Source organism: Tetrao urogallus, assembly GCF_951394365.1.
Source record: "Tetrao urogallus genome assembly, chromosome: 1".
Lineage (NCBI taxonomy): Eukaryota > Metazoa > Chordata > Aves > Galliformes > Phasianidae > Tetrao > Tetrao urogallus.
Window position 1 is genome coordinate 189804536 of NC_136813.1, and position 26266 is coordinate 189830801.

The following is a 26266-nucleotide window of genomic DNA, read 5'->3' on the forward strand; positions in this document are numbered from 1 at the left end:
GCTGAAGATTTGGGTTGAACTTTGCCCTGGTGGAAGTGCATCAGTTGACACCATTGCCTTTTGAGTCTTCAAGCAGCTGGAGATCACTGGAGCACATCCTGGGTTCAGCATCTCCCCCTCGCCCTGTGGGGTCCCTTCATTCTCTTTCCTGAGAAGAAAAGATTACATTGCAGTGCCCATGGGAGATTTTCCTTCCTTCCATTGATGTGACTCAGATGGCTCAGTCCGAGGTTTGAAAATTCAGAAGTTAGCCCATTTCCTGCACAATGTCAGGATGGTGCTTTCATGATCGTGGAAGTGGCCTTTTTGCTACTTTTGCTTTTTGTGTGGAAATGCAGGTCTTTTGTAAAATAGAATTGGCTTTAGTTACTTTCAGAAGACTTCATGTTGCCAAATGAGGCCTTTCTGGGGGTAAACTGAGAATAATATTCCCCCATCTGTCTTTTGGGAACACAAGCAAACATTGAGTTACTGTGCAAATATGGTGTAGCGTGGCCAGTGGGAAAGGCCTTGCAAATTGTTTGAGTTATACATTTCATCAGATGCATTGCTTCTGAGCTTCTGATCTCCTGCTCCTCTGGGCTCAGACATCCTATTTTTTTCCCCGTGTAATCTGATTTTCTTTTTAGTATGTCTTTTTGGGTCAGGAGGTATAGTTGAAGAGAACCTTGCGTGGAGAGCCTTGTACAGACAGGGTGCTAGTTGGCTTGTAAGGTGGTCTTGCGAGTAACTGCCTTATCCTGGTATTACTGTCATGAGACTCTGACAAAGAAACACTGAAGGGAATTGAGGTGTGTACTGCTCTGGCCTTAGTTTTGGGTTGTGTCCATAAGTCAGGTGCTTTGGGAATGCAGTAGTAGAGGTCCTTAAGGAAGGTACCCATCATGAGGCGTCCAGCCTTCACCCTGGCTCTGCAGTGACCCTGTGGTTTAGGTATGTGTAGGTAGGAACTCTAGCCCTGCTGTTGATCAGGTGTTTGAAAAACTCAAGCCGTAGGGGATGGTTTAGGTTTCCAGCCAAAAAGCTGAAGTTGGTACATTAAGGAGGCTCTGTTTTGCTAAAGGCAAGAAAAGAGCAAACTACAGTCAAAACGTAATTTTTCAGCAAGAAGCTTCTTCAGCAGAAATATTTCTAGCTGGCGTGGCTTCTAGGGACAACATCATCTTATGTTGTATCTATATTTATTTATTCTCACAAATTATAAATACATTAAACAAAATGGGAGCAGCCCTGACTGGGCAGCCTATGGACCGATGGGGAAAAGTTGCACATATGGCTGCTAGAAGTGCGCAGTGCACACAGTACCTGTTCCACATTTTGAGGTGCCTTTTTTTTTTTTTTTTTTTTTTCTCCAATTGTTGTTTTTTTTTTTCCAAATATGAGGAAAATAAGCTTGGTCCACACCTGCACTAAGTATCAGTGCAATTTCTTAAGTGATAGATTGATTGATGCAAAGTATCATTGCGCTGTCCTAGTGCATATTCTGTAAAGTACTTTCATTTGTACTTCTAAATTTATCCTATCATTATTCTTTGACTGGACTGAACTGTATGACTGGTGGAACTATAGTAAGATGATATCTTTAGCTGTGGAACTGTGTGATGAGGATACTATAGCACTGTTTATTTTACTGTGTTACTCCCAACTTGGAGCATGGATTTAATCTGCAGGTTGGCTGGCATCCAAGGAAGGGTTCAAGAAGGGGTTCTGCTAATGAAGTGAGGCTTTCTAACAGTGACTTAGACACGATGAAAAATGAATGTACTTTCTGATGTCTGTTCCTTGCTTGGGTGGACCATCTGTCCTGGGACTGTCAGGGTCTGGGAGAAAAAAAAAGAAATACCTTTTTCAGTGTCCTTATGGTTGATGGAAAACAAATGGTGTTTTTTGTCAGTACTTTCTGCCTGACACTAGTGGGTTTGTCAGGCAATTCCTGCACAGATTTGTTTGTTTCTTTGGTAATTTCCTACTCAACCTATTACCTGTATGATGCTGAGCTGTGCAGGCTTCACCCCTCCTTGCATCGCAAACTGTGCATGCCTCCCATTGGAGGGGAGTCTGCATGCACATCTCTCCTAGCTGTCCTGGCTTTTGTTTTCGCTTACTACTGAGTTAGAATTGTAGCATTGTTTGAGTTGGAAGGGACCCTTGAAAGGTCATCTGACCCAACTCCCCTGCACCAAACAAGAACATCTACAGCTTGATCAGGTGCTCAGAGTGCTGTCCAGCCTGGTCTTAAATATCTCCAGGAACGGGGCATGCACCATATCTCTGGGCAACCTGTTCCAGTGCCTCACTGCTTTTATGGTAATAAATAAATAAAATCTTCTTCCTTACATTCAATCTAAATCTCCTCTCTTTTAGTTTGAAACAATTTCCCCCCTGTCCTATCACAGCAGACCCTGCTAAAGAGTCTGACCCCATCTTTCTCATAAGCCCCCTTTAGATGCTTCATTCATAGTGCCTGCATTCATAAATGAATGCCATTGCTATTTTCACAGCAGGAACATGGTAAAGCAGCAGTGTGATTTGCAGCATGTATGCAGTGATGATCCCTTTTGGGTGGCTTGGGAGAGGCTGAATTATTTTAACTGCAACTGTCCAGTTACAATTAAAGAATCAGTACCTTGTGTACAAGCAGCAGCAGAGCTGTGGATCACGCTTACTGCAGACGGAAAGCCGAATCTCTTTATAAACAGTCTGGAGGGGGATGGAGATGGAGGGGAAAGAAAAGCAGTGATTTTTGTGGACTTTGACAAGTTTTAAATGTATTCTGAGTGAAACTGATAGTGTGGAGCTTTATGAAAGATTTAATGAATAAATATTTCATACCCGCATGGTACTTCTTCAGTAACTCATGCTGCTGGTGAAAAGCAATAAAGAAAGAACCACCTTCAGGGGTTGTTTGGGCTTTCAAATTAAACTAATTTAATCAACTTTTTCAGTCAAGCTTGATATTAGTTCATTTCTGTACATGGATCTGCTTGTTTTCTCCTGATACCTGTTTTCCTATTTGGAAGGTGTTTGAATATCAAAGAATGTCTCCTTTCATCCTGCCACTCTGGTGAGTGTTTGGGTTTTCAAGGCAACAGCACAGCCTGATTTTTCTCCCTGTCCTCCAGGTTGAGGAATCAGCCATCCTCCACAACTATGGCCATACAACCACAGGTTGTAGAATCAGAATTGTTTGAGTTGGAAGGGACCCTTAAATGCCTCCTCCAACTCCCCTTCAATGAACAGGGCATCGACAGCTATATCAAGTTGCTCAGAGCCTGGTCCAGCCTTAGGTACCCTTGTGAAGTTTTTGTTATCCAGCAGGGAAATCACCTGCACTTGGTGGTCAGTTCTGAATGTGAGTGGATGTCATTTGGGTTTTGGAAGCCATTAACATCCAGTTTATTACTTGTGCTATACAAAAATGCTCTGGAGCCTGGCCCCATGTGGGCAGCAAGGCTTGCATGCATCTGCACTGGATTTGTTGCTGTACAGATTTATGCAGGGAGGTTGAAGTCCATCTCTAGCTCTAGCTGTTGGCAGAACTGGGACATGGGCATGCTGGAGCCATTGCTTAATGGTTAACTGTCATGACAAGGAGAGCAGGTTACATGTGTTAGCACTGCGTTCCATGTCTTTGCAATGCTTTTTAGGAAAAAATCATGGAGACTGGTTTTTTTTGGTTGAGAAGTGCAGGGCTGTAGCTGAGGGGATCATGCAAGTAAGACACAGTAGGGAGGTAAAAGCAAGTGTGCTTGGAAGAGTGGAGCTCACTTCGTAAAAGCATCCATGGACAGTGCTGCTCAGTGAGCTGAGGATGTGCTCAAACTTGGACCTCATACACCTTCATGTGGGGTGGTGGATTTTTTTAGATTTTATTAGGTACAGGTGCATGGAGTGAGGTACTTCTCAGCTTTTTTTCCCATAGAAAAAGAATACAAATGCATTATGTTGTCTATTCCTACTAATCTTGGACCACATTTATTTTTAGTGGGTATCTCCTTGGAGCTAGATGGAGTAGATTCCCATGAAGTTTGTGCCACACTGTGAGTGATATAGAATCATAGGGTGGTTTGAGTTGGAAGGGACCTTAAAGATCACCAATTTCAAACCCCTTGCTTTGGTTTCTGTATGCTAGACCAGGTTGCTCAGGGCCCCATTCCATCTGGCCTTGAATGCCTCTAGGGGTGGGACATCCGCAAGTGCTCTGGGCAACCTGTTCCAGTGAACAGTGGTAGTAACAAAAAAAAAAGAAAAAAAAAAAAAAAAAGAAAAAAAGAGGCTTTGATTGTCCAAACCCACATAGACTTGTATTTTTTTTTTCCAATATTGTCTAGGGAACGTGTTTGGTTACATTTATCTATTTCAAAATCCAAGCCCTTTGCACAGCACAAAGCTTCAACTTTTGCTAAGATTGGTGACTTCCTACAGTAGTGCTGTGATAATAGACTGATTTATCTGAAAGTGTTGGCAGAAACAAATTCTGTTGTGCCTCCTGACTTCTTGCAAGGAAAACAGATTTCTGTGGGACTCAAACTCCATTCAGGATGCTCAGAGAGAGAGATCAAGATGAGTAGCTGAGATCCTGTGGCTTTTCCTCCGCTGCTCACAATTCTGATCACAGTCTATGAGATAAAGCTGCAGCCAGTGCTGTGACAAAACCATTGGTTCTGGACCTGGTATTTAATGCAGGTAGTGCTGGAGGAACAAAGATAGGGGAGGAAGAGAGTAATTGCAGAATGAATCAGGGACTGTGAATGAGAAGTTGTATTTCCAAGGAAGTTTATTGAAGGGAAAGCTGACATCAGGCTTCTGTGTGAATACAGATTTCCTGAGTGACCTTGCTTTTTAACAGTGGGTAAAACAAGCTGAATGTTTGGAAGGTACTTTTGAGACATTTCAGGGAAGATCTCCCATTGATTGGTCCAAAAAACCCAACCAAACAACAGTAAAACAAACCAAAAAAACTTCCATCCATTGCATAGAACAGTAAAATCCTCCTCTCGTGACATTTATATGCCAAAGGATTGAAGGATGTAAATTGTTTTATAACTAAGGTCCTGATGAGGCTCCTAAATAAAAATTTGGTTGAGGAGACTCTTTTAGGAGCGCTGGGCCTTTATGTTGACATCCAACTGTTTGTTTCAAACTGTACAACTACAGAAGAAAACGTTGAATGGCTGGGAATCTGCTGCCGAACATCCCTGCTTATAGATGTGATGAGTTGTCACTGAAGGAACTGAAATGTCTGTATTGAAGAAATGAAGTGTGTACCTCTGAGATGTGTGCCTCACTCATAGGCTCTGATGTGCAGCTCTGCACGCCTTGAATATCTATCCATCAGTGTCTATTTTGGGTTATCTTCTACTGTCACACATCTTTCTGCATGGGCTATCAGACTGTGGAGCTAGAAAGCCCCAAAACCATTAAAAAAATCAAGAGATTGACCCAGAAAAAATAACACAGGATGCAAAGCACATGACACAGTCAACTGAATGTCCAGCTGAAAGCATTTTTATAGAGTCGTCTTTAAAAATGGCAATTGAAAGACTTTAAGTGGCTACTCTGGGTAATTGTGCCTAATTTCCCTTCCCCAGTCTCCTGCAATTTCCCCCAGAGGAATTATGGGGTGGAAACATCATCTCAGACTAAGCAGGACTAAGCGTAGATAGTTAACGTGGTGATGTAATGTGTAAAACATCAACAGGCTTAAATAGCTACCCTTGGAGATGTCTGTGAAGACTTAAAAGCAAGCAAACAAACCAAAACAAGCAAATTAAAAACTATAATTTATAGTCCAAGCATGGCACAGCCTTTTGTCCTTTGTACCAGAGAAGGTGGTGACTTTCTGCACGCTGCTGTAGGAGCAGGGAAGGGTAAATAGGGCAAGGGATTTGAGCCGTAGCACACTTAAGTGAGCGAGCACATTTCCTTCGATGGATCTTTTTGATCAGGTTGAAGGTTAATTTATGTCTACTAGAGCTGAGAAGACTTCAGGGGTTTTCTGTATGATCATTTAGGGCAAGGACAAACCAACGTGTCCAGTGTCACATCTTCAGCAGAGCATCCCTTCATATGCTCCGCTAATGCTGTCATTGAGTTTGCTTATAAGGAACATGCATATAGCAAGCTTAGGAAGCTGCTAGGAGCAGATGTGAGCACCAGCATGATCCCAAACCAGCTGTGACTTGCATGTAATTTTTCTCTCATTGCACATGATAATGTGGGCTCCCAGTCAACGCGGAAGGGGCTTTCTTTTTGAAGCAGACCATATGCTCCTGCATCCTGTGCAGGTAGCTGTTAAGTGCTGCAGAGATTTAAGTGATGGTCCTATAAAATATTTTTCTGATGGGGAATTTAAGAGCATTTCATCAAACCCAGAATCCAGTTTCTGGGTCAATTCTGTTGCTATTACATGATATTGGAAAGCTCTTTTTCAGAATTCCCATCTTTTTTTCTGTCTGTGTTCTCCTTCCTGTTTCATTTTGATCACAAAAGAATAATAATAATAATAATAATAATTTAAAAAAAAAGCCCAAAATGAAACAAGTAAATTGGCCTCAGGATGTGCTAACACACTTTCTGATTGATGGTTTATTTTGTGATGTGAAGCAGAGAATCTGCCTCCTGTGTTTGTATTGAAGAAAAAAAACCAAACCCACACGTTTTTTCTCTGCACTGTCACTTTTGGGAATGTTTGAAGAAATGTGGGAAATACAGTGTTTTAGGGTTATGGCATAAAAATGCTGGTACTTCCCAGCATGCTGGAGTTGATAGAGAAAATGGATCCAGAGAAAGCTTTGCTGAACTCAGGAAGCTGTTCTACTGTGCACTGTGTATTGTGCCAGGAGAGGTTCAGGTTATTAATATATAATCAGATATTAAGAAAAATTTGTTCTCCAGAAGAGCGGTGAGGTATTCACACAAGCTGCACAGGGAGGTGGTGGAGTCACCGTTCCGGAGGAGTTTGAGAAATGTGGAGATGTGGCATTGAGGGACATGGTTAGAGGGCATGGTGGGGATGGGTTGACAGGTGGCTGAGGTGATCTTAGTGGTTTTTCCAACCTTAATGATTCTGTGATTTGCAGAGAACTGCAAGCAAGTCCTTAAATTCATTCTAGTGCCTCCTTGTTTTCTGTTCATACCTTGTAGCACTGTTCCTTCCTGACTTAAACACAGCATCACCAGCCTCCTGCATGAGTCCAGAAAATTTTTATTCAAGGTTTTGCTCTGCTTCTTGTCTCTGATGTGTTTGCTGGGTTGCGGTCCAGGCTGCAAACAGTCTTTAAGGGAAGGTACAATTTGAAGACTGCTAGTCTGTGGCCATCCAGTCAGGGATATGTGTCACCTGTCTGTAGCCTCAGCACCTGGTAATCTCAGACAGCATGAGTCTAGATTTTTTTTTTTGTATATAAAGATAGGCGTAGGGTGAGACAAATTGAGTTTTGTAACATCTGAAGGCAGAAGGGCTAAGTAAGAAATAGTTTTTTGGCTATTTTCCTGCTTTCATGCATTTCTTGTGAATTTGGTAAGAGAGAAGTAAATTCAGCAGTCTCCTCATAGTCTATTGCTGTAACCAGTAAACAAAGCTTTTTTTTTTTTTTAAGGGACGTTTCTCACTTAAGATAATCAAGGCATCTCTCTTTTTTGTTTGTTTCTGTTTTTGTTTTAAACAATACAATCACTGAATCACGGGGGTTGGAAGGGACCTCAAGAGATCATCGAGTCCAACCCCTCTGCTAAAGCGGGTTCCCTGCAGTAGGTCACACAGGTAGGTGTCCTGATGGGTCTTGAATGTCCTCATAGAAGGAGACTTCACAGTCTCTCTGGGCAATAATGCATATAGTGAACTGCAAATGTTATCTCTGTTAATTCCCATCTTTCTGTAGCAAATTGGAAATGAGAAAAAAAAATAAATGTAGAATAGATTTTTTGAACATGGGGGTCTCTGTATATATGTGCTTCTGTGTTTTGATGCCTTCTTCATAGTGGATATTTGCTGTAGGCTGTTGGTGTTGCTGGAGAAGAAGAGGTGATCATGCACCACACTGATTTGTTTTTTATTTAAGAACATTGTACTGCTGTAAATTTGTTTCATTTTACAGAGCTGTCTCCAAAGAATAGCCTTCAGAACACAGCTGCAGGACTAGGGAGTGAGAAAAGGCACTTAGTACATGAGATAATTGGACAGAGTTTGAAGGCGTAAGGTCAGAGCCTTGGGTGCAATATTTACATTGCAATGTCATCCACTTACAGAACGACCCATAACTTTCAGGTTACCCATTTGAGACTGGAGTATAAGATCCTGAAGGGGCAGGACAGGATGTAAAAATGCCTCTTGTGTTCACTTGCAAAGACAAGTCAAGGAGGTAGTATTTACCATCTAGAACAGGTGGCCCCCAAATCTCCCTTCCTCCACAAGCTTCACTTTCTAACATCAGAGTAAACTTGTGTAATTATGTGAGAGTCCCATTATAACTTGTAGTACTAATGACATGGTCCACTGTATGCCTCATGGTGGACAGAGATGCTAACTGGGTGTGAAGCAAGCTGATGACTTCATGGCTGTTGATTCCGGATCTAACTTGGTTGGGGATGAATCCAAAAACTACAACAGTTAGCTTTGTGAATGAATGTTTCTTCTCTTTCCTTGTTCTTCTGGAATGAATGCACAGAAAGAATACAAAGTTCCGTATGCATGCTTAATCAGTGTTGATGGGCAAGCAACAGGCATGTTGTTCTCCCCAGTGACTGCTGGAACTTAGAAATCCGGACTTTAGAAATTATCCGTGCAAAGATGACTTCACGTCCTAGTTCTCATTCAGATAAAGCTTAGAAGAAACGAACAGCTGAGCATCTGCTTGAGCCACTTCTGTGCACCTTTGTTAAGGTGCTGATTTTGCCTGGAAAACAGAGTTCTTATCTTTTTTTTTTTTTTTTTTTTTTTTAATCTCTGTGGGATAAAAATGGATTTCAAAATTATAATCAACATACCAGGTTCCCCATGACCCTGAATGCTCCCAAACTCCTGATTTGACAAAGCACTCATTAAGACTCCTACGTCTGAAGATTGGGAGTTGGAGCTCTCATCTTGCATGAAACATCTCTTCTGTGCATTGAGCACAGCACTTAATGCAAGCAGAGGAAAAAGTAATCAAGGAACGCACGTGGAGGCTTGGGGTTAAGTGGCAAGAATCATGGAGTTTGGATGCTTATTTTCACAGTGAGCTGTCACCCTAATGGACATTGATACTAATGATGAGGAACCCCCATGGTTATATGGTTTGTTCAGAGCTTTCAAATTCTGGGCTTTGCCTGGCTTTCAAAAATGCTTCCCAGCAGCTCTATCTGTGTATGTACACGTATGAGACCATTTAAGTGAGCCATTCCTGGTTAATTTCTAAATGAGATTTAGTTACCTTCTACCCGGAATTGAATTGAGCAGAGAGCAGTGTTATTACTATGCATAAAAAGGGCACAATCTCTGTTTAGATAAGAGCAAAGGCAAGAAGTTTTGCAGAAGCCTGTGTAACTTTTGTGGTCATAAAGCAGGTTTCCTCCTAATTATTACATAGGTATTCAAAAGGTAAAACATTCTTCTTCTAATCTGTTGGGTCCTATGGCAAAATCAGAATAATCAGCCTTTGTACCTGCAGATACAAGAGAACAGGTAAGTGACCCAAATTAAAATGTTCCTCTGAAGGAACTTCGGTGTTCCCAAGGAAGTTGCCAGGCAGCTGCCTTTCCTGATTTGTGGCAGTGTAATGGAGCTCTCTTGTTTGGTGCCTAACCTAGATGACAAGGTTTCCGAACAGCATTCCAGATGAAGTTAATGTAAAAATACTACAAAAATAAGTTTACTCACTGCAAATGAGTGAAAAAGCTGAATCATTGAATACCAACCTATTGAGGCTGGATGGCAGTAGTTCCCATTTTCCCAAGGGAGAGCCATGCTGCATCCCAGTGGTCTTTGGTAGTGCATTGCTATTCATGTGAAGTCATGTTACAGAGAAGGGCTGTTGCTGTTCATTGCAGGGGAGCTGGACTAGATGACCTTTAGGGATCCCTTCCAAATCAAACGGTCCTATGATTTTAGTACAAACAGAATTGATGAATTGACAGAAATTTATTTCTGTCCTTAAGGTACTTAATCTCACTGGAATTGATAGATAATGCCACCTTCAGAGAGCAGAGCCACTTCTCATTATCAACATGCTCCTCCTTTTTATTCCTTTTTTTTTTTTTTTAATTTTATTTTAAGCAATCCAGAGCAAGGGGGATATTGACTTTTTAAGTAAGGGAGAGTAATTAATCACAGTACTTAGAGTAGATCATTTACTTGCTTGCATGCAGGATGGGTAGCTGAGACCATTCAGTCAATCAAGGCAAGCTGTACAGGTTAATGACACAAGGGTGACCATGTTGTTGTTGGGATTTATTAGGCAAGTCTTCTGATCTTGGACACTGTAAGCAGAAAACCATCACTGTTGGCTCTGAAGAAGAATGTTTGTAGTGTTGTATTTGAAGTTGAGGCAACTGAGCTTACTGCATGGAAATGTCTCAGCAGTGGCTGGCAGCAACCCTTCTGCCAGATTTTTCTTAGAATTAAGGTTGGAAAAGACCACTAAGACCATCTAGTCTACCATCAACCCATCCCCACCATGTCCACTAACCCACGTCCCTCAGTGCAATGTCTACCTTTTTCTTGAATGCCTCCAGAAATGGTGACTCCACCATCTCCTGCATGGCAAAACCACAGTGTGCTGAACAGCACATTTCTGAGGCTGCAGTGAGTAAATGGAATGATTTCTGTAAGATCTTGGTGTCATTCAGAAAAATAACTTCAGAGTGATAGCATCCACTTGCCCCATCTGCACATGCACACTTTTCTCCTGTAGCATCCCACACCCACTTCTTCTCCCTCTGATAGTTCCCACAGCTGAATTGGGCACATAGCACAGACCAGAGTGAGCTACAAAAATGAGCAGCAACTCCCAAGCCACCCGTTGCTTTTTTTTATTGTTATAAAGAGAATAGTTAATTAAGGATTAGAGAAACCCAACGGGAATGCTGTGTCTGTGAAGGACTGAAATATGATGTTAGGAATTAAAGTCTTCTGTGAAGAATGAGATGGTTTTTTTCCGTAAGATTTTTCTTGCTTTGACTAACAGAGTGCAAGTGGATCATTTCTGGATGCCTTGAATGGTAGGAAGAAAGACAGCCATTGCAGTGTACTGAAATTCAGTATAACTGCGTGGTAAGGGTGAGAGTGTAAAGCACATGAAATGTTCATGCCTTTCTTCATTTTTACTTCTTTTTCTAATTGAAGAATGCTCTTGCATGCAGAATTGTGTAAACAAAGGTTAAAGTCTGCACGCTGACCTCTTCTTGGGTCAAAATCATACAAAGTGCAGCGTGGATATTAGAAATGGGAATTGTGTAGTTTTCAGTAGCGTGAAAAATGGAGCTTGCCAGAGGTTTGGAAGAGAATTAGGAAGCGAATACGAAATATTTTCACCACATGAAGTAGCTCACGCAGTCTAAACAAGGAAGATTAATTTGAAATGTATACCTTTTCAAAGTTTTATTTTTAAAGGGTGATTAGATAACTGAGAGCTGTAAGAGCTAGGAGATCAATCGGTAGCTTAAACCGTCATCCTTCAGCAATGCGCAGGAGTGACTCATTCCATTGTAGTTATCACCCTTTCATCCATGGGCCTGCTATGAATGCCTATGAATGGGACCATGATGTACTGCTGATTCCAGGAATGTGTTTTGAACACGTGTGTTGTTTGATACACAGTTGTTTGTAGCTTCCTTTTTTCCATGAAAATCCCCTATGTAATATTTTCTTTGAAGGCTTTCGTTTTTTGAGACAGGTGTCTAGAAGGAGGTGTCTGAGCTCTGAAGTTTATATCCCTTGAAATGTAAGGCTGCATCATTAAGAAATGAGATCAACAGCTTTTCATGTATGGTTTCTTTTTTCTTTTCGGGCCCTGCAGTTTCATCATTTTGTGATTTGATTCAAACCACAGAACTCCGCCATTGGGAGAACAGTAGATTGTTTAAAGCTTTATATGAGAAAGCTTTTTGAAGGCATCTCCAGCCACGTTTGATTTTTTCCAGGGAGCCCACGAAGGAACAAAAAATGGAAAATGTCACAAAACCACTACTAGCTTTTTAAATTTTACTTAATTTCAGAGGGAGCCTTGTGCTGGGCTTTGTAGGATACAGCCGAGGATGTTGCTTACCATGAAGGACTTGGAGATGGGTCAGGAAGAGTAGACACAACCTGAGCCTTTTGCTTGGAGGCACAGGAAGATGCTTGGGCAGGGCAACCATCCCCACCCATTTCCACCTCCAGTTTGGTTCTCAGGGATGTGTAGTTCAGCAAGCTGACTGAAAATGTTAGGATTCAGCTGTTTTCTGTCAAAATACTGTTTTATCAAAATGATAATATTTTGTAGGAACGTGTCAGTTTTGACAAATTGTTTTGATGGGTGAAGTCTAAACAAATTGTTTGAGTGTTCTATGTTGTTTTGATATAATGACATCTCATTTTGACTCTTATCATTTAGACCTTTGTAACGTGCTTACAACTTCTGTGTTCAGACCTTTATAAAAAAATAAATATTTCATCAAATATATTACAGTAATTTTTAAAATATCAAGATGACAAGTTTCTTTTTTCTTTCTTTTTTGCAGCGTGCTCTTTTTTGAAAACTGCAGTTCTGTATTATCTACGTGTAAACTTTTGAATGTCTTGAAATACTTGTTTGAGAAATTTACTGTTCATGAAATGCTGATGTTTTAGCTGGCTTTGTACTGGGGTGATAAGAATTGCCTGGTTCTTGTCTGATTATAGTTCCTCTTGTTAACCAGTTTTTTTCATTCAGTTCCTCAGAAGGATGTAAATTTTTAATAATGATAGTTACCACAATGACAGTGGTGTCACTTAGCAGATTTATCCTGAAGATTTAAAACCATTCTATAAAGCTGTTTAAGACTCTGTTCCTTCTTCAGAAAACTGAAACTCAGATGTTTAGATGTTAATGGGGACCAGTGGGGATTCTCTAGGGGAGATATTGACACGCTGCTTGTGATTCTGGGTAAGGAAAATAAAAATAATGCACAAATTTTATTTATTTATTTACTTAATTGTTGTTGTATAAAGATTTTTTTCTTAGTTAGAACAAAACACAAGCATAATTTGATGCTACTACTTGTCTTGTACCATGTTACTGGTGGCAGAAGCCCAGGTCCTCTCAGGTAGGTTGGTAGGTTTTCTCTTTACCTCCATGTACCTACTCAGCGTGTAGGTTTGGCATAAGTATTTACCTTGTTCCTTAACATATAGAATTGCTGATTCAGATTTGAACATGTCTTTGGCCCATTATTGCAGCATCTTACCCAGTGCTGTGGGTCCTCTGCCATTTACTGGCTACCATGTTTGTAGGAATGGTCAAGGTGCAGGTGTACTGAATGCAAAAATTATTTTGAAGTAATGACATTCTGTATTCTCAGTGATCCCTGGTTAGTGGAAGCACAGTCTTGGCCCACGCTGCTTCTGCTTCTTACGTCTTCCCTTGGAGCTGAGAAGAGTAAAAATGTCCATGGGATGTGTAAAGGTTGTTGGAGAGCTAGCTTATATTGGTGGTGTAATCCAGTGAGGTATTTGTTCAACAATGTGTCAACTCAAATTCTTGCACCTGCCAGTCTATCTGATTTCAGTTTTGTTTTTTTTTTTCCCCCCATGTTCTGCAGTGCTTTGTTCTTAGAGGAAAAGAAAAAAAAAGAAAAAAAAAAGGAAAGTAGAAAATGAAGATTTGTATGATCCCGTGACTATAGGAGAAGTGGCTTTATGAAAAAGAGCAACTATTACAGACTAGACAAAATCCCTAGAGTTGGTAATGCGATAACAGTATCTCATACACATTGTATGGAGTGCCTATGGCTCAGTGCTTTCATGGGACTGTAAATGTTCTTTTAATCTCTTATTTCTCTAGAGAGACAGATAAATCTGAACCCATTATACACTGTGGCTATAGCAGGGCACAGACATTACGTGCTTGAATGAGCAGAGGATGGAAGCAGCCGTCTTGGTTCTCGGGTGCATGGTTAGCACAATTATGGGGAAGGTGGTGATGCAGGGTTTGCAGTGCTGTGCACTTTTTGCCCTCTGTTTGCGTGGCTTTTGAGGTCAACATGCACAATATAAAGGGAAGGGGCCATTTTTGAGCTGCTAATAGTGAAAAACGGGGAGAACCTAGTGCTTGGCATGTGGTTCTGAATGTCCTTTGCACATTAAGTAATGAGCGTGTTGCAGCAGTGTTGAGGTTGGCTTTTGGGTTGGCGACCTACAGTCATTTGGTCAGGAAAATGAGATGAATGAGTAAAAGTGAGAAAATGGCAGGGAGCTGAAAGGTGAGGAGAGGAATGGACATAAGAAATGAGGTTGGGGACAAGATGAATCAAGTAGGGAAAGCAATGGGAAGAATGATTGATGGGAAGAATATTTGTTGGATATTGGGTGTGGTCCTTTTTTTCTGGAGTTCAGTCCCGAGGAAGGGAGCTTGGTTTTATAACCTGTACCGTCGCTTCATCACAAATAAATAGAATCTTAATGTGGAAGGGTCCTTCTTCTTTCTAATTTAAGAATCTTCTGTAATACCGACCAAACTAGAAGCTGTTCTCTTAAATGAGTATTTTTCATTGAGGGAGGCAGGATGGTTTTGTATTTGTCTCCAGCGTGCTACAGAGACTGAAGCAGAGCAGGAATATGCCTCAGCCAAGCAGTGTGCAGGTCTGGCCTTGATTTTGGGGCTGCATTGCTTTAAGGCATGTGGTTCTGTATCTTTTTGATTGCAGGAAGATGTTTTTTAAAGCCTTTGGCTTTGGAACCACAGAGATGTGAAAGCATCCACCCGCACACCCATGCTGGCTCCAAGATGAACTGGGCCCAACCCAAAGGGAGCAGGCACATCTGCGTGCACAAGATGCTGTTCCGAAAAGGGTTGTGATGTCACCTCCTAAACCTGGAAAGAACAGCAGTTAGGAGAGCACTGTCATTTTTGGAATGTCACTTGGTATCATGCTTGCCTGGCATTTGGGCTGTACTGTGTCTGACATCATGCAAACTCTCGAGCTTTTCCCATGACAAGAGCATTGCCCGGCTCCTCTCTGATGTATATTGTTTAATCTTTCAGTTTAGCCCATGCTGAAGCCTTTGCATCAGTGGGAACACTAAGTCAAGTCTTTTTTGCGCTATCCTCTCTCTGCTTCTATTGAATCATTTCCCTAGTGATACATTTGATGGCACTTGGCCCCTGGGGCCTCAGACCATTGCACAGCTTCATCTTCCTTGTTTCTCTTCTCAAACAACCCCACACAGGACCATGGGACTGGCACTAAGATGGGTCTGTTTCTTGTAGTATTATTGGAACTCTTGGTCAATCTCTGTCCTCATAGAGCACCAAAGCCTTAAGCTCTGTGGACTAGCCGGTTGTGACTATTACGTGTGCCTTGATCAAGGAAGCTATTACTGCTTAGACTATCACTTCCAAAGTTACCCCAATACAATTAAGATATCTCAAATGCTTTCTTGTCATTGGGCCTATTGGGTCTCCTGCTGTGATGTGGACAGCAGTCACTTTCCAAGGTGCCATCATGACAAACGAGCTGTGCCTTGTGAGGGAGAGGGATGGATGTGCAAAGAGTGCTCATCTCTGCTTGGAAGGAATTTAATTCACTGATAAAATCCTTCCAGATTCATGGGCTCCTCTGATTGCAAAAATGTTTAAACCCATATCATCCGCATAGAAGTACCAGAGACTTTATAACAACTATGAGGATTTCTGGTCAACTTTCGAGTCTGCGCAGCTCTGTAAGAACCAGAGTGGAATGAATTAGCATGAGGACAACTGCGCAGTTATAAATTGCTGCAATTTCAGCAACCGTGTTGTTCTTTGTGGCTTTCGGTGTTGGTACAACAGCTTGCCTCTCTGCATGAAATGAATCCATTTGAAGGTATTTAATGATGAGGTTTCTTTTGCTTTATTTAATTTGTTTTTCCCTCTCCTCAGAAGGTCCTCCAAAGAGGTCTTCTTGGAAGATGGATCCATTGAAAGGAAGAGAAAATATAGATGTCTGAGCCCAGTGGACCACTTCTGACTATTTTTATAAAAAAGAAAAAAAATATTTTTGCCTCGGGCAGCCTGATCTGGAGATTGGGTAACGCTGTCCATGGCAGGGGGCTGGAGCTCAATGATCTTTAAGATCCCTTCCAACCTAAATCATTCTATGATCCTTTGTCCCATCCACCATCCTGTCCCACCAACTGGCCAGCTAGCTGAAGATAGGCTCTAAAAGCAGAGTTCTTCCAGTACATCTGCAGTAGGAGAGATTTTGTTGGGTATTTTTCCTATAGCTAATAAGCTGAAGTGTGAATTAGCAATTTAAAATCAGTGCTTCAGTTGACAGGTGCTGGGATAGATGCACCAGAGAAGCACCATTGTTTCCTGAGATGGATGCTCAGGGTGGGCACCCATGCATTATACTGCCAGCTATTCTCATTTACCCTGTAGATTTTGTTTGTTTGAATATTCTTGTTTAACATTTTGCTTGCTCCTCAAAGGCTTTTGCAGATCTCATGATGATTCAGATTCACTTCATTACTACTAGATATTAGTATTTGCATTGTAGTGATCTTCTCTGCAGAACTGAGAATCCTGATCATGCTCTACAGGCACAGAAAATATGTGCAGAGCCCTCTTTCTGAAACTTCCAGTGCAGTCTGTTAGTCTGTTCTTTTTACATTTATTTGCAATGCAAAAGAAGATTAAAATGAAGCAAAGCACTGCACACTGGTTCTGTAACCACTTAGAAACTGGGGGTAGCATGTTTTTCAGCTGAGTCTGCTTTGTCTGAATACACAGATCATCTTGTTGCTTTTGGACTTCAGAAACCTGTAATCGAGATTCAAAGGTTGACAAGGTCCCCATTTTATTTAGGCCTCCAAAAGCTGTGAGGTTCAAGTCTTGGAGAGGACAAAGTATTTCTCTCAGAGGTGTTGGCAGGCAGCAAGATCTGTGAATCCGGCATTGCTGAGACATCTCGAATTGGGCATCTGGAAAATGGAGGCTTCTGAAATCTGCTGTCAACTTTTAAAATGCTGACTATTTTTCTTCCCTTCTGCCAGCTTTGAAACTTTGAACCGAAGTTGCAGGGTTTTTTTTTTAAATTTTTTTTTTACTTTTTTTTATCACGTTTGTCATTCCTTAGTAATGATGCTCTGGCATTAAAAATTCGGCTGACAACTTTGTGGGCAGGAGCCAAAATGAAGTTCAGTTTTGCACACTTCTCTGATGCACCCAGTGCATTTTGCATAAGTCTGAATGAAGAACTCCAGTCCCATTCATTATGGCAATTACTGTTTTCTCACTGATGCCAACATTAAGCTTGTTTATTGTTGTAATTTAGGTGAACAGGAACTGATGAGGTGTGTGCAGTGTGAGTGTTGAGAGTGAAAGCACCATGTAAAAACCATTTGTTCTCAGGCTATTCCTTCATCTTAGATAATATAAAGGTAAAAAAATCTCCTGGATATCGTACAAAATTGGTGCTGCAAAAGATTTAGAGCAGTTCCAGACTGGCTTAATTGTTATTTTGTAGATGCTTGTGACCAGCACGTTAAAGTTTGCTGACTTTAAATATATCTAAATGCACATATAAATATGTGCTTTGAATTACATTAGGAGAACTGGCTTTTGGGGAAGGAGCACAGTTCAGGAAGTAAGATTTACTGGGCATGGATTCTACCATTTGCCATAGCCAGCTGTGTGGATTGCATAAGGTATTTAGGCTATGATTTGAATCTTAGACTAAATTCAGGTGTGCCAAGTACCCAAACAAGAAACATGCTCAAGCATGAAGCGTTTTTTCTCCTTTTGTGGCAACATCATATAAATGAAGGTGATGTCTGTAGGAGCCTTGCAAGGATCAGTGTGAGTATTGCCAGCCTTGGCATGTGCTGGATTATGATTTTTTTAATTGAAACTCATTCTCATTTCAAGGTCTCTGGAATGTGTTTGTGGAAGGGAATAGCTACTTTTTGGGGGATATTTGCTGCTAGACAGCTTGGGGTTGTGTTTTACTTCTCTCCCAAAGGCAGTGTAGGTGCTCACGGGTTGAATACCACCGATGAACACCTGTGTGCTGGGTGCACATCTGCAGAATGGTACCGAGCTTCATCAGCTCGGTATCAGATCTCAGCTCAGGTTCATGCCCGGGCTGTGATCCATGTGATTTAAAGGAACAATTTTTGTGGGAGTGTTGGGGCTTCCTGAGGAGTTGAGTTACTTGAAACACTCCTGTACCTGCTCATACTTCACGTGGAGTCCCTAACCTCAGACTGTGTGTTGCTGGAGCATTGACATCTTTGGGAAGAGCTGAGAAGTCACTGCATTTCTTAACTGTTCAGGAATCTTGTCCTGATTTGTGTGCAGGGTGCTTTAATTGGGTTGCTCTTGCTTGACTAACACAGCATTTCTCTAAAGTGTTAAGCAAGGACTCAAGTTTTTTCTGAGCAAAATGCAAGGGCTGCTGTAATGTAATTATTTTGGAGCTGTGCAGGTTGATATACAGCCCTTCCTGGTCTCCCCTATGGAGTAGCAGTCTTTAAACCAGTTGTTTGTTCAGAACTAATGTCATAATTTTCAAATGGTTGTGATTTTTCCCTTCTGTTGGTGTAGGTATGATTAACATATCTATATCACTGTTAGTTGTATAAACATGTAAATAAGTTTTTAGGGGGGAAATCAAAATGTTTTTGATGTAATTTAATTCCCATTTATAGACAGGTGGAATTAAAATCTGATCTCTGGGTTTGCAAATGTACAATGTATTCAAAGAGATGTCTGAATCTCTGAAGCTGAGATTTGCTGAATTGCTTTTGAGTGTTCAATCTTCCACTAACTTCAACAATAATTGACCCAAAATCTGAATCCAGATCTAAACCAGAGGCAGCATTTATATGTTTTTAATTAAATCTTATGTAACTCTGTTAGCACAGATCCTGAAGTAGCACACTTACAGCATTTAGCTCAAAAATGACTGAAAATATTTTTAAAATGAAATACAAGTTTGTGGTCAATAATTTAACGCTTCTTACAAGTGTGTGGACTCGATGACTGATGTACAGTAATCTCAGGCTTGAGTTTTCTGCTTTCAGGGGGAAAGAGCCTATCAAGGCCTGTCAAGGAACTGAAAAGTTTGAGCAGTTTTTTTTCTCTCAGATCACCATTGAAAAAAACAAAGAGACATTATAAAGCATTTCTAAGCCTACATGGGAAGCAGGAAACTAGTATATAGCCATAGTAGTTATACAAGCTGTGGCCATTTTGGATTGGGAGACTTGGAGATGCTAAGACACGCTGTAGTAAATCCCTGTCGCTGCAGCAGAGCACGACCTTCCCACATTTTAGAGGTACAACCACATGGCTGTGTCTGGATTGCTCCAGCAACTTGGACAATGAACCATCTTTTTACCTGATCAGGATTGCAACTGTACCTGAAACTTCACAGCTGATAAGTCTCTCTAGATGATAAGTCTCTCTCAAATGTATACAAAAAGTTCATTGCAATCTGCTTCTCTGAGCGTTTCTTTTCTTCCCTCATCCTTTGCAGCAATCAAAGAGAAATATGTGGACTGGACAGAGTTTCTTATCCACGATCTGACTGGCGCCCGGACCGCACCTGCAAATTTACTGGAAGGCGTATGTATTAGATTGCAGTTTCTCTCTGATACTGTCTTGTGGTGTGCATGCTGCACCAGTGCTTGTGCTCCCCGTGTGTAGGGCTGTGCACTTGCAATATCTGTGTGTCCAACAGCTGTGCAAAAGTTAGGAGCGATGTTGCCTTGATTCTGCTGGCTCTGCTTCTGACTGAGTCGTGGGGTATTTTATTTGCCTTCAGGTTGAAAGGTGCTTAGAAATTTGGATATTCATATACCAAGAGGTGAAGGAGAATGCCCACAGATTGGAGATGGGCGTTGGCAGGTTGATGGAGAGCATTGTCAGATTTATGTGTATATAGAATTATATTTATATTCCAAGGCTGGAACAGAGTTCCAGGATCACCCAGTCCAACCGTCCGTGTAGGGATAGCTCCCTGAAGGACAGCAGTCAGGTTTAGCATGGAAGTTGAGTGTGGTGGGCTTGCTCATTGATGACTGGATAAGAAGAAGGAGCTGTTGTGTCAGATACATCCATATAGCAAAGAAGCTGGTTTGTGTAGCACGTTTGCAAGGAGACTTGCTCCTGGGACATGCTTGAGATCTTAGTATTTCACAGCTTCAGCTTCAGATGGGGGGAGCACAGCTCATCCTACTTTCTCTTGGGAAGGCATCCATCTCTGGTGCATGCCAGTGCTATTAGGAACTTCTCTGTTCCCATTCAAAGTCAGGTTGGAGGGGGCTTTTTATAACCTGATTGAGCTGTAGGTGCTCCTGCAGTTGGACCTCCCTGCAGAGAGTTGGACTAGATGGCCCTTAAGAGTCCCTTCCAACTCAATTCTGTGATTCTAGAGGCAGCAAAAATAGGAGGTCCCAGGCAGAAATGCAGAGAGAAGTCACTGCCTTGGCTTGAAACAGTTTCTCACCCTCTTCTGGTGTTGTATGTGATATATGTGCTTAGTGCTGTCTGTGTCATGCAATGTATGTTACCCCCCTGTCGACAGATTTGCTGTTTGTGAGTGCTGCAGATTGTTCTTATACTGTTAAATCAATATGCAGTGATAAATTTTTTTTTAACATGCTAGCTATGCATATAAAGAGCTCTTGAATTATGGTAAATGTTAATATTTCAAGCAAGCCAATAATTAATCATAGCCATTGAGTTGTCAGGAGTAAGCGACAGCCCTTTGGCTTAGAATTTAGCACACAAACCTGGGAAGCGATATTCGCATTTTTGTGGCCAGGGTTTTGTAGTGAAAAGGTAAATCATTACACCACCGTTCGATGTTAAAGAATGTCTTGTTGGAATGAAGCAGTGTGCGAGAGAAAAAAAAAAAGAAAAAAGAATTTAAGTAGATTTCTATTATGTTATTACATTTTAAGAGTGCATTTTTCCATGAAATAATATTTGAAGAAGTTGTGCAGGAGTAGGGGAGTTGCTTATAATGGTGGATACATTATTTTGAGAAATATCTGATAATCATAGGTCTGGTTAAACATGTGATAAGGTTTTAGTCAATTTAAATATTTTTTTTTCTTACCAAATTCTCATTTTGATGCCTGTATTTTTGGCTTAAAGGAGGTGTAGTCAAATTTGGGTATGCTTCAAAATTTGAATATTTTCATAAGTCAATACGAGAGAGCTTTTTTATAAAGGAAAATAAGGCTTATTCCTCCTTTTATTTTTTTTCTAGCCACCCATAGAAGGAACTGACCTGGGCTGACACTGATTTGCAGAATTAATATTAAAAAAATAAAGAAAAATGTGAAAGGCACATATTGTTGAATTACAAAGAAGTGGAACAATCACATGAGAAGAAAGATTGTGCTTTTTTTTTTTTTTTTTTTTCCATATATTTTGCCTGTGCTTAACATTTCCTTTGAGGAGCAATGCTTGCAACTTGTGGAGTGATTGTTAGTGCTGTTCTTAAAATTCTAGAAGTGAGAAATTGAGTAAGAATTGGAACTTGCTTTAAAAAAAATGGAAAGAAAAATAAAAAGCTCTAACCCTCACATTTGCAAGAAAAAGCCTGACAACTCAGAGTTGCTCACAATCACAAAAGAAAATCACTGAGCCCCAGAGGTATTGTTCTGAAAAATACCACACATTTGTTTTAATGCCTGCGGTTGGCAACTTCGAAGGTGTAAAGTTAAACACATACGAACGGTTGCAAAACCACCATAGACATTTCCATCCATGACAGTGGGAATAATTTGCTCTACATTCTGGTAGGAGCAAGGCAAATTGTTTTGATGGGAAAGATCAGTGCCCAGAAGGCAATTTCAGTGTCATGCCCAAAGTAGTTAGTTTTTAGATAAACAGCAGGGTCTGATCCTGTGGTCGGTTCCTATCAGCTGCTATCAATGAGAATTTGGTTTGAAATCTTTCAGTATAACTGAGCTCTGCATTGTTCAGGAGCTTCCCAAGTGGATATGCCTTAAGGGCTGTTTCACCTCTGACTATTCTTTTGTTGTTGTTGTTGTTGATGATGTCGGTTTAGAAATTAGCACAACTGTTGTTTTCTGTTTTACTTCTGAATTTGCACTTGGAAGACATTGGGTAAAATAGAAGAAGAACAGACTGTTTGCTGATCGCTTGGATGATGGTGTGAAAAACAAAAATAATCTTCTGCTGTCATCTGTTTCCTTGAGAAGTCTTCAAATAAAGTTTAAAATAAGGAGTTTTGCTTCTATTCAAACAGCCTCTGCGAGGAAAAAACCCTGTAGACCTCATTACAGTTGATTCCTTAATAGAGCTGCAGGATTCCCAGAATCCCTTTCAGTACTGGATAGTTAGTGTGGTTGAAAATGTTGGAGGAAGATTACGCCTTCGCTATGTGGGATTGGAGGAGACTGAATCCTATGACCAGTGGTTGTTTTACTTGGATTGCAGACTTCGACCAGTCGGTTGGTGTCAAGAGAATAAATACAGAATGGACCCACCTGCAGGTAAAAAAAACAAAACAAAACAAAACAAAAAACCAAACAACCTTGTAAAAATGCTGTTCCCTTTTGTGATATTTTTTATGATCTTGATATGTTTTAAGATTCTTGTGCAACCCATTTCTTTTCCAGCATTCACATTGCTTGGTCAGCAGGTTTTAACTGGAACACAAATTGTGAGCAAGAGCCGTCTGATTTGGGCTCAAAGTAGTGGGTCAGGTAAACTGTATTAAATGTATTTAATAAAATGAGCTTGGTGTTGCTCTCTCCTGCAAGGAAATTGTGTGCAGTAAGAGCAGCTTTGTGTATCAAGAAGCAGAGCTGATAGAAGTGGTCCAAGGATGTGCCTACTTGCCCGTCCCCTTGCAGTAGTGTTTTGGTGTCCAGGTCTTCTTGGTCTTTCTCTAGGCATCCTAGTGTAGGACTCACTAGAATTCTATTTACTGTTCTCCAAATCAAAATTTAGGTGACATCTCTCAGCATATTTTATGCTCCGTTTGCTCTCCCTTCACCCAAGAACCTCTTGCCAATCTGTTTTCTATGGCCATGCTCTTGGATAGCAGTGTACTTCCGTGGAATTTCTTTGGGCTGGAGAAAGTGTTCTGGGATATTTATGGTCCCTTCATTGTAGGTCTTTCTCGTCCAGATGTAACTTGGCTGTTCAGGATCTAAGTAAGACCTGCCTTGTGTGTAACCAACTCAGAAGATGGCACAGCAGGCCTACACCACATTTTCCTGTGTAGATGGGCAGATTGTCCAGGTCTGTGCTTCATTCTTCTTGTGCAATAGATGAAGTTTTTCCATGGGAATTAACGATGGAAGAAAGATGGCTCTCCTTTGGATGAATGTTCCTGAGGTGACTTTTATCCCTTGAACTTTATTTAGAGAAGTTACTATGATATGTGCTGTTTTACAAATCTGCATGGGTCTTGGGTCTAACTTGGGGTCTTGAATGCTTTTTGGAAGAGTGTGTTTTCCTTCTCAGAGAGGTGGGAATCGATATTCTCCATCACTTCTAAATTAGATGTGAACGCTGGAGGGCATGAATATCACTCACTCAGTTATTTCCCAGAGCATCTGTGTTACACAGAAACACCTTTTCATTGACCATCTCTGAAACCTCTTGGCCTGTATAGATTTGGTTAATCAATACAGAAGTGGCCTAAACTGCATTTGTACTTCTTTGTCCATTCCATCTTCCTTTTCCTTTTATCTGTTTGTGTTTCCTTCTATACTCTCTTCAATTTTTTTCTTCCAATTGTCTTATCTTTAAAACTGTTATTAAACTCGATTTGATGAAATTATGTATTTTTCTCCTCCCCTCTCCTAGACTTAACTGCTTTTCAGATTTCTTTCATGTCTTCGTTTAGAATCTCTTTCCCCTCCTTGGCATTTCTCTGGCCGTTCCCCTTTTAGTGAGCATTGTTATTGAGTTTGGTGATATATATCTTCTTGCTGACATTGATTTAAAAAAAAATTACACATCCTAAGATGTTGTCTTGCTGGAGTTTGTTGAGAAAAGACCCTTTGGATGCAAGTCTTTCCATTTTCTTTTTGAGTCCTGACCTCCTGAAGTCTTACCCCAGGGATCTTTCTTTGACCCATCCTTGCCCTTCTGAGTTCTGCATTCCAGGGAGTAACCAGTCATGGTTATGTCCATGGGATATATGGGAATCTGATACATCTTGAGAGGCAGGAATGCTGGTTGTTCAACTTCTGACATCACGAATAAAATTGGCCATTTGATGCCCACCTAACATCAGCATATTCATAAACTACGGTGGATGAATAATGCTTGTTATGAGACTTGTGGTATAGCAGGCAGACAGGAAGCAGTACTGAGTTGTCAGAATGAAGTGCTGGGCAGCGGAGAGCTCTGAAGAAACTTAAGGGTGAAGATACTAAATGATAGTCTGTCACAGGATGTGATTTCCTGCGGATGCCAGACCAGGAGATTGTGCCAGGGATTTGTCCCTACCTGCTTCCCTCCTTTCTGCTGACTTCTGTTGTAAATGAGATTTAGTTGGGGAAAGATCTTTGGGGTCACTGGTATATACTGTCTTAGGAAAGAGAAGATTTGTGGGTAATATGTTGGGTTTTTTACATGTTAGTTTAGATTCATTTGGCATTGTATGGGCATTGAAATGATGCTTCAGCATCATCTGTTGCTTTTTCTTTATGATCGGTGGAGAGAAGAGAATGTCTAAATCATTCTGTCATAGACCAGATGAAGTGCCATCTTCATAAGCCTGTTTTCTTCCACTCAGAGGGTTGAGAGGAATGAACACAGAGCTGGTTTCTAACTTTTGAAGCCTGTTGAGAGGACTGCTTGACTGATAAAAGGAGCAACCTTAGATTCTTTATAAAAGCTACTGTGAATATCCTCTGAAGAGATGCTGAGAACTTCCAAACCAGGCTGTGTGCCTAATTGGTATCAAAAGAGGATGTTCAGTTGCACATCTTCTCTGCAGGTTATTACAGTGTTTTACCAACCCCTGACTTGGAAGCTGTTTATGCACCATTAGCTTTATTTCCCAATGTGTCTGGGTTGTGGTTTTGCTATGCTGATCTGCCTCTGGCACCTGGCAAGTTGACTGTCACACTGCACAGCAGTCTGAGGTTAGTCTTTCAAGATGCAGGACATTCTCCTCTAAAGGAGATCCCATTGTTCTGAATGTCTACAGCGTCTTGGGTGGAGAGGTCTCTTTCTTGAAGCCAACTGCAACCTTGCACCAACGTAAGGTATAAGAATGTGCAGACAAAGTTCTTAGGAAATGGCATCCCTGCTGTGTTCACAACTGGGAACTTTTCAACAGCTTTATATGTCCTCTGTGGTAAAGAGAGTATAGCACTTCTTGCTTTTTCACTTGGATCTGAATCCAAGATAAGCCTCCTTGCTACCTCGAATTGGCAGAGGCAGCTTGACACAGAGCCACGGGTAGTCTTTGCCTCAACTGTTTATGCAGGAAGAGGTAGTCTCATTTTATGTTACTTTCTATTAAAAGACAAATTGGCAATGATTTTAATTCCTCACTCCTTGTTAACCTAAATACAGATTGACACAGTACACTTTGTTCAATTACCTGCAACACTATCACTTAAACAAAATACTTTATGCTCTTTTAACCATGCGATTTAGTGTCCATAAACTTGCCAGCATAAGCTAACTGCCACTGCCTGATGAAATGTCCATGTAATACTGCTTGCTGGTTATTGAAACAATTGAGGTTGTATTAATCTTTCAAGGCTTGTTGGCACCAAAGAAGTTGCTGCTTGTTTTCACTGCTGTTGCGCAGTTACTCCCAAAAGCCACATTAGAATTGCGGAGTCACAAAATCATTGAGGTTGGAAAAGACCACTAAGATCATCTAGTCCAACCATCCCTCCCTCAGTGGAGGGACCTCAGTCTCTCAGTGCTACATCTGCCCTTTTCTTGAACACATCCAGGGATGGTAACTCCCCAGGCAGCCTGTTCCAGTGCCTCACCACTTTTTCTGAGCAGAAATTTTTCCAAATATCCAACCTAAACTTCCCCTGACACAACTTGAGGCCGTTCCTTCTCATCCTACAACTGGTTATCTGGGAGCCAAGGCCAACCCC

General features: G+C 41.1%; 1 protein-coding gene across 1 annotated transcript in view; it reads left to right on the top strand.

Moving 5' to 3' along the window:
* SFMBT2 (Scm like with four mbt domains 2) overlaps positions 1-26266 on the top strand; it is a gene marked incomplete at both ends in the record, with an annotated part of 93372 nt that overhangs the window by 15417 nt on the left and 51689 nt on the right. The window contains 2 exons of the mRNA XM_079540163.1: positions 19678-19766; positions 22426-22672. Coding sequence (XP_079396289.1) covers positions 19678-19766; positions 22426-22672 — 336 coding nt within the window. The remainder of the gene's footprint in view (positions 1-19677; positions 19767-22425; positions 22673-26266) is intronic.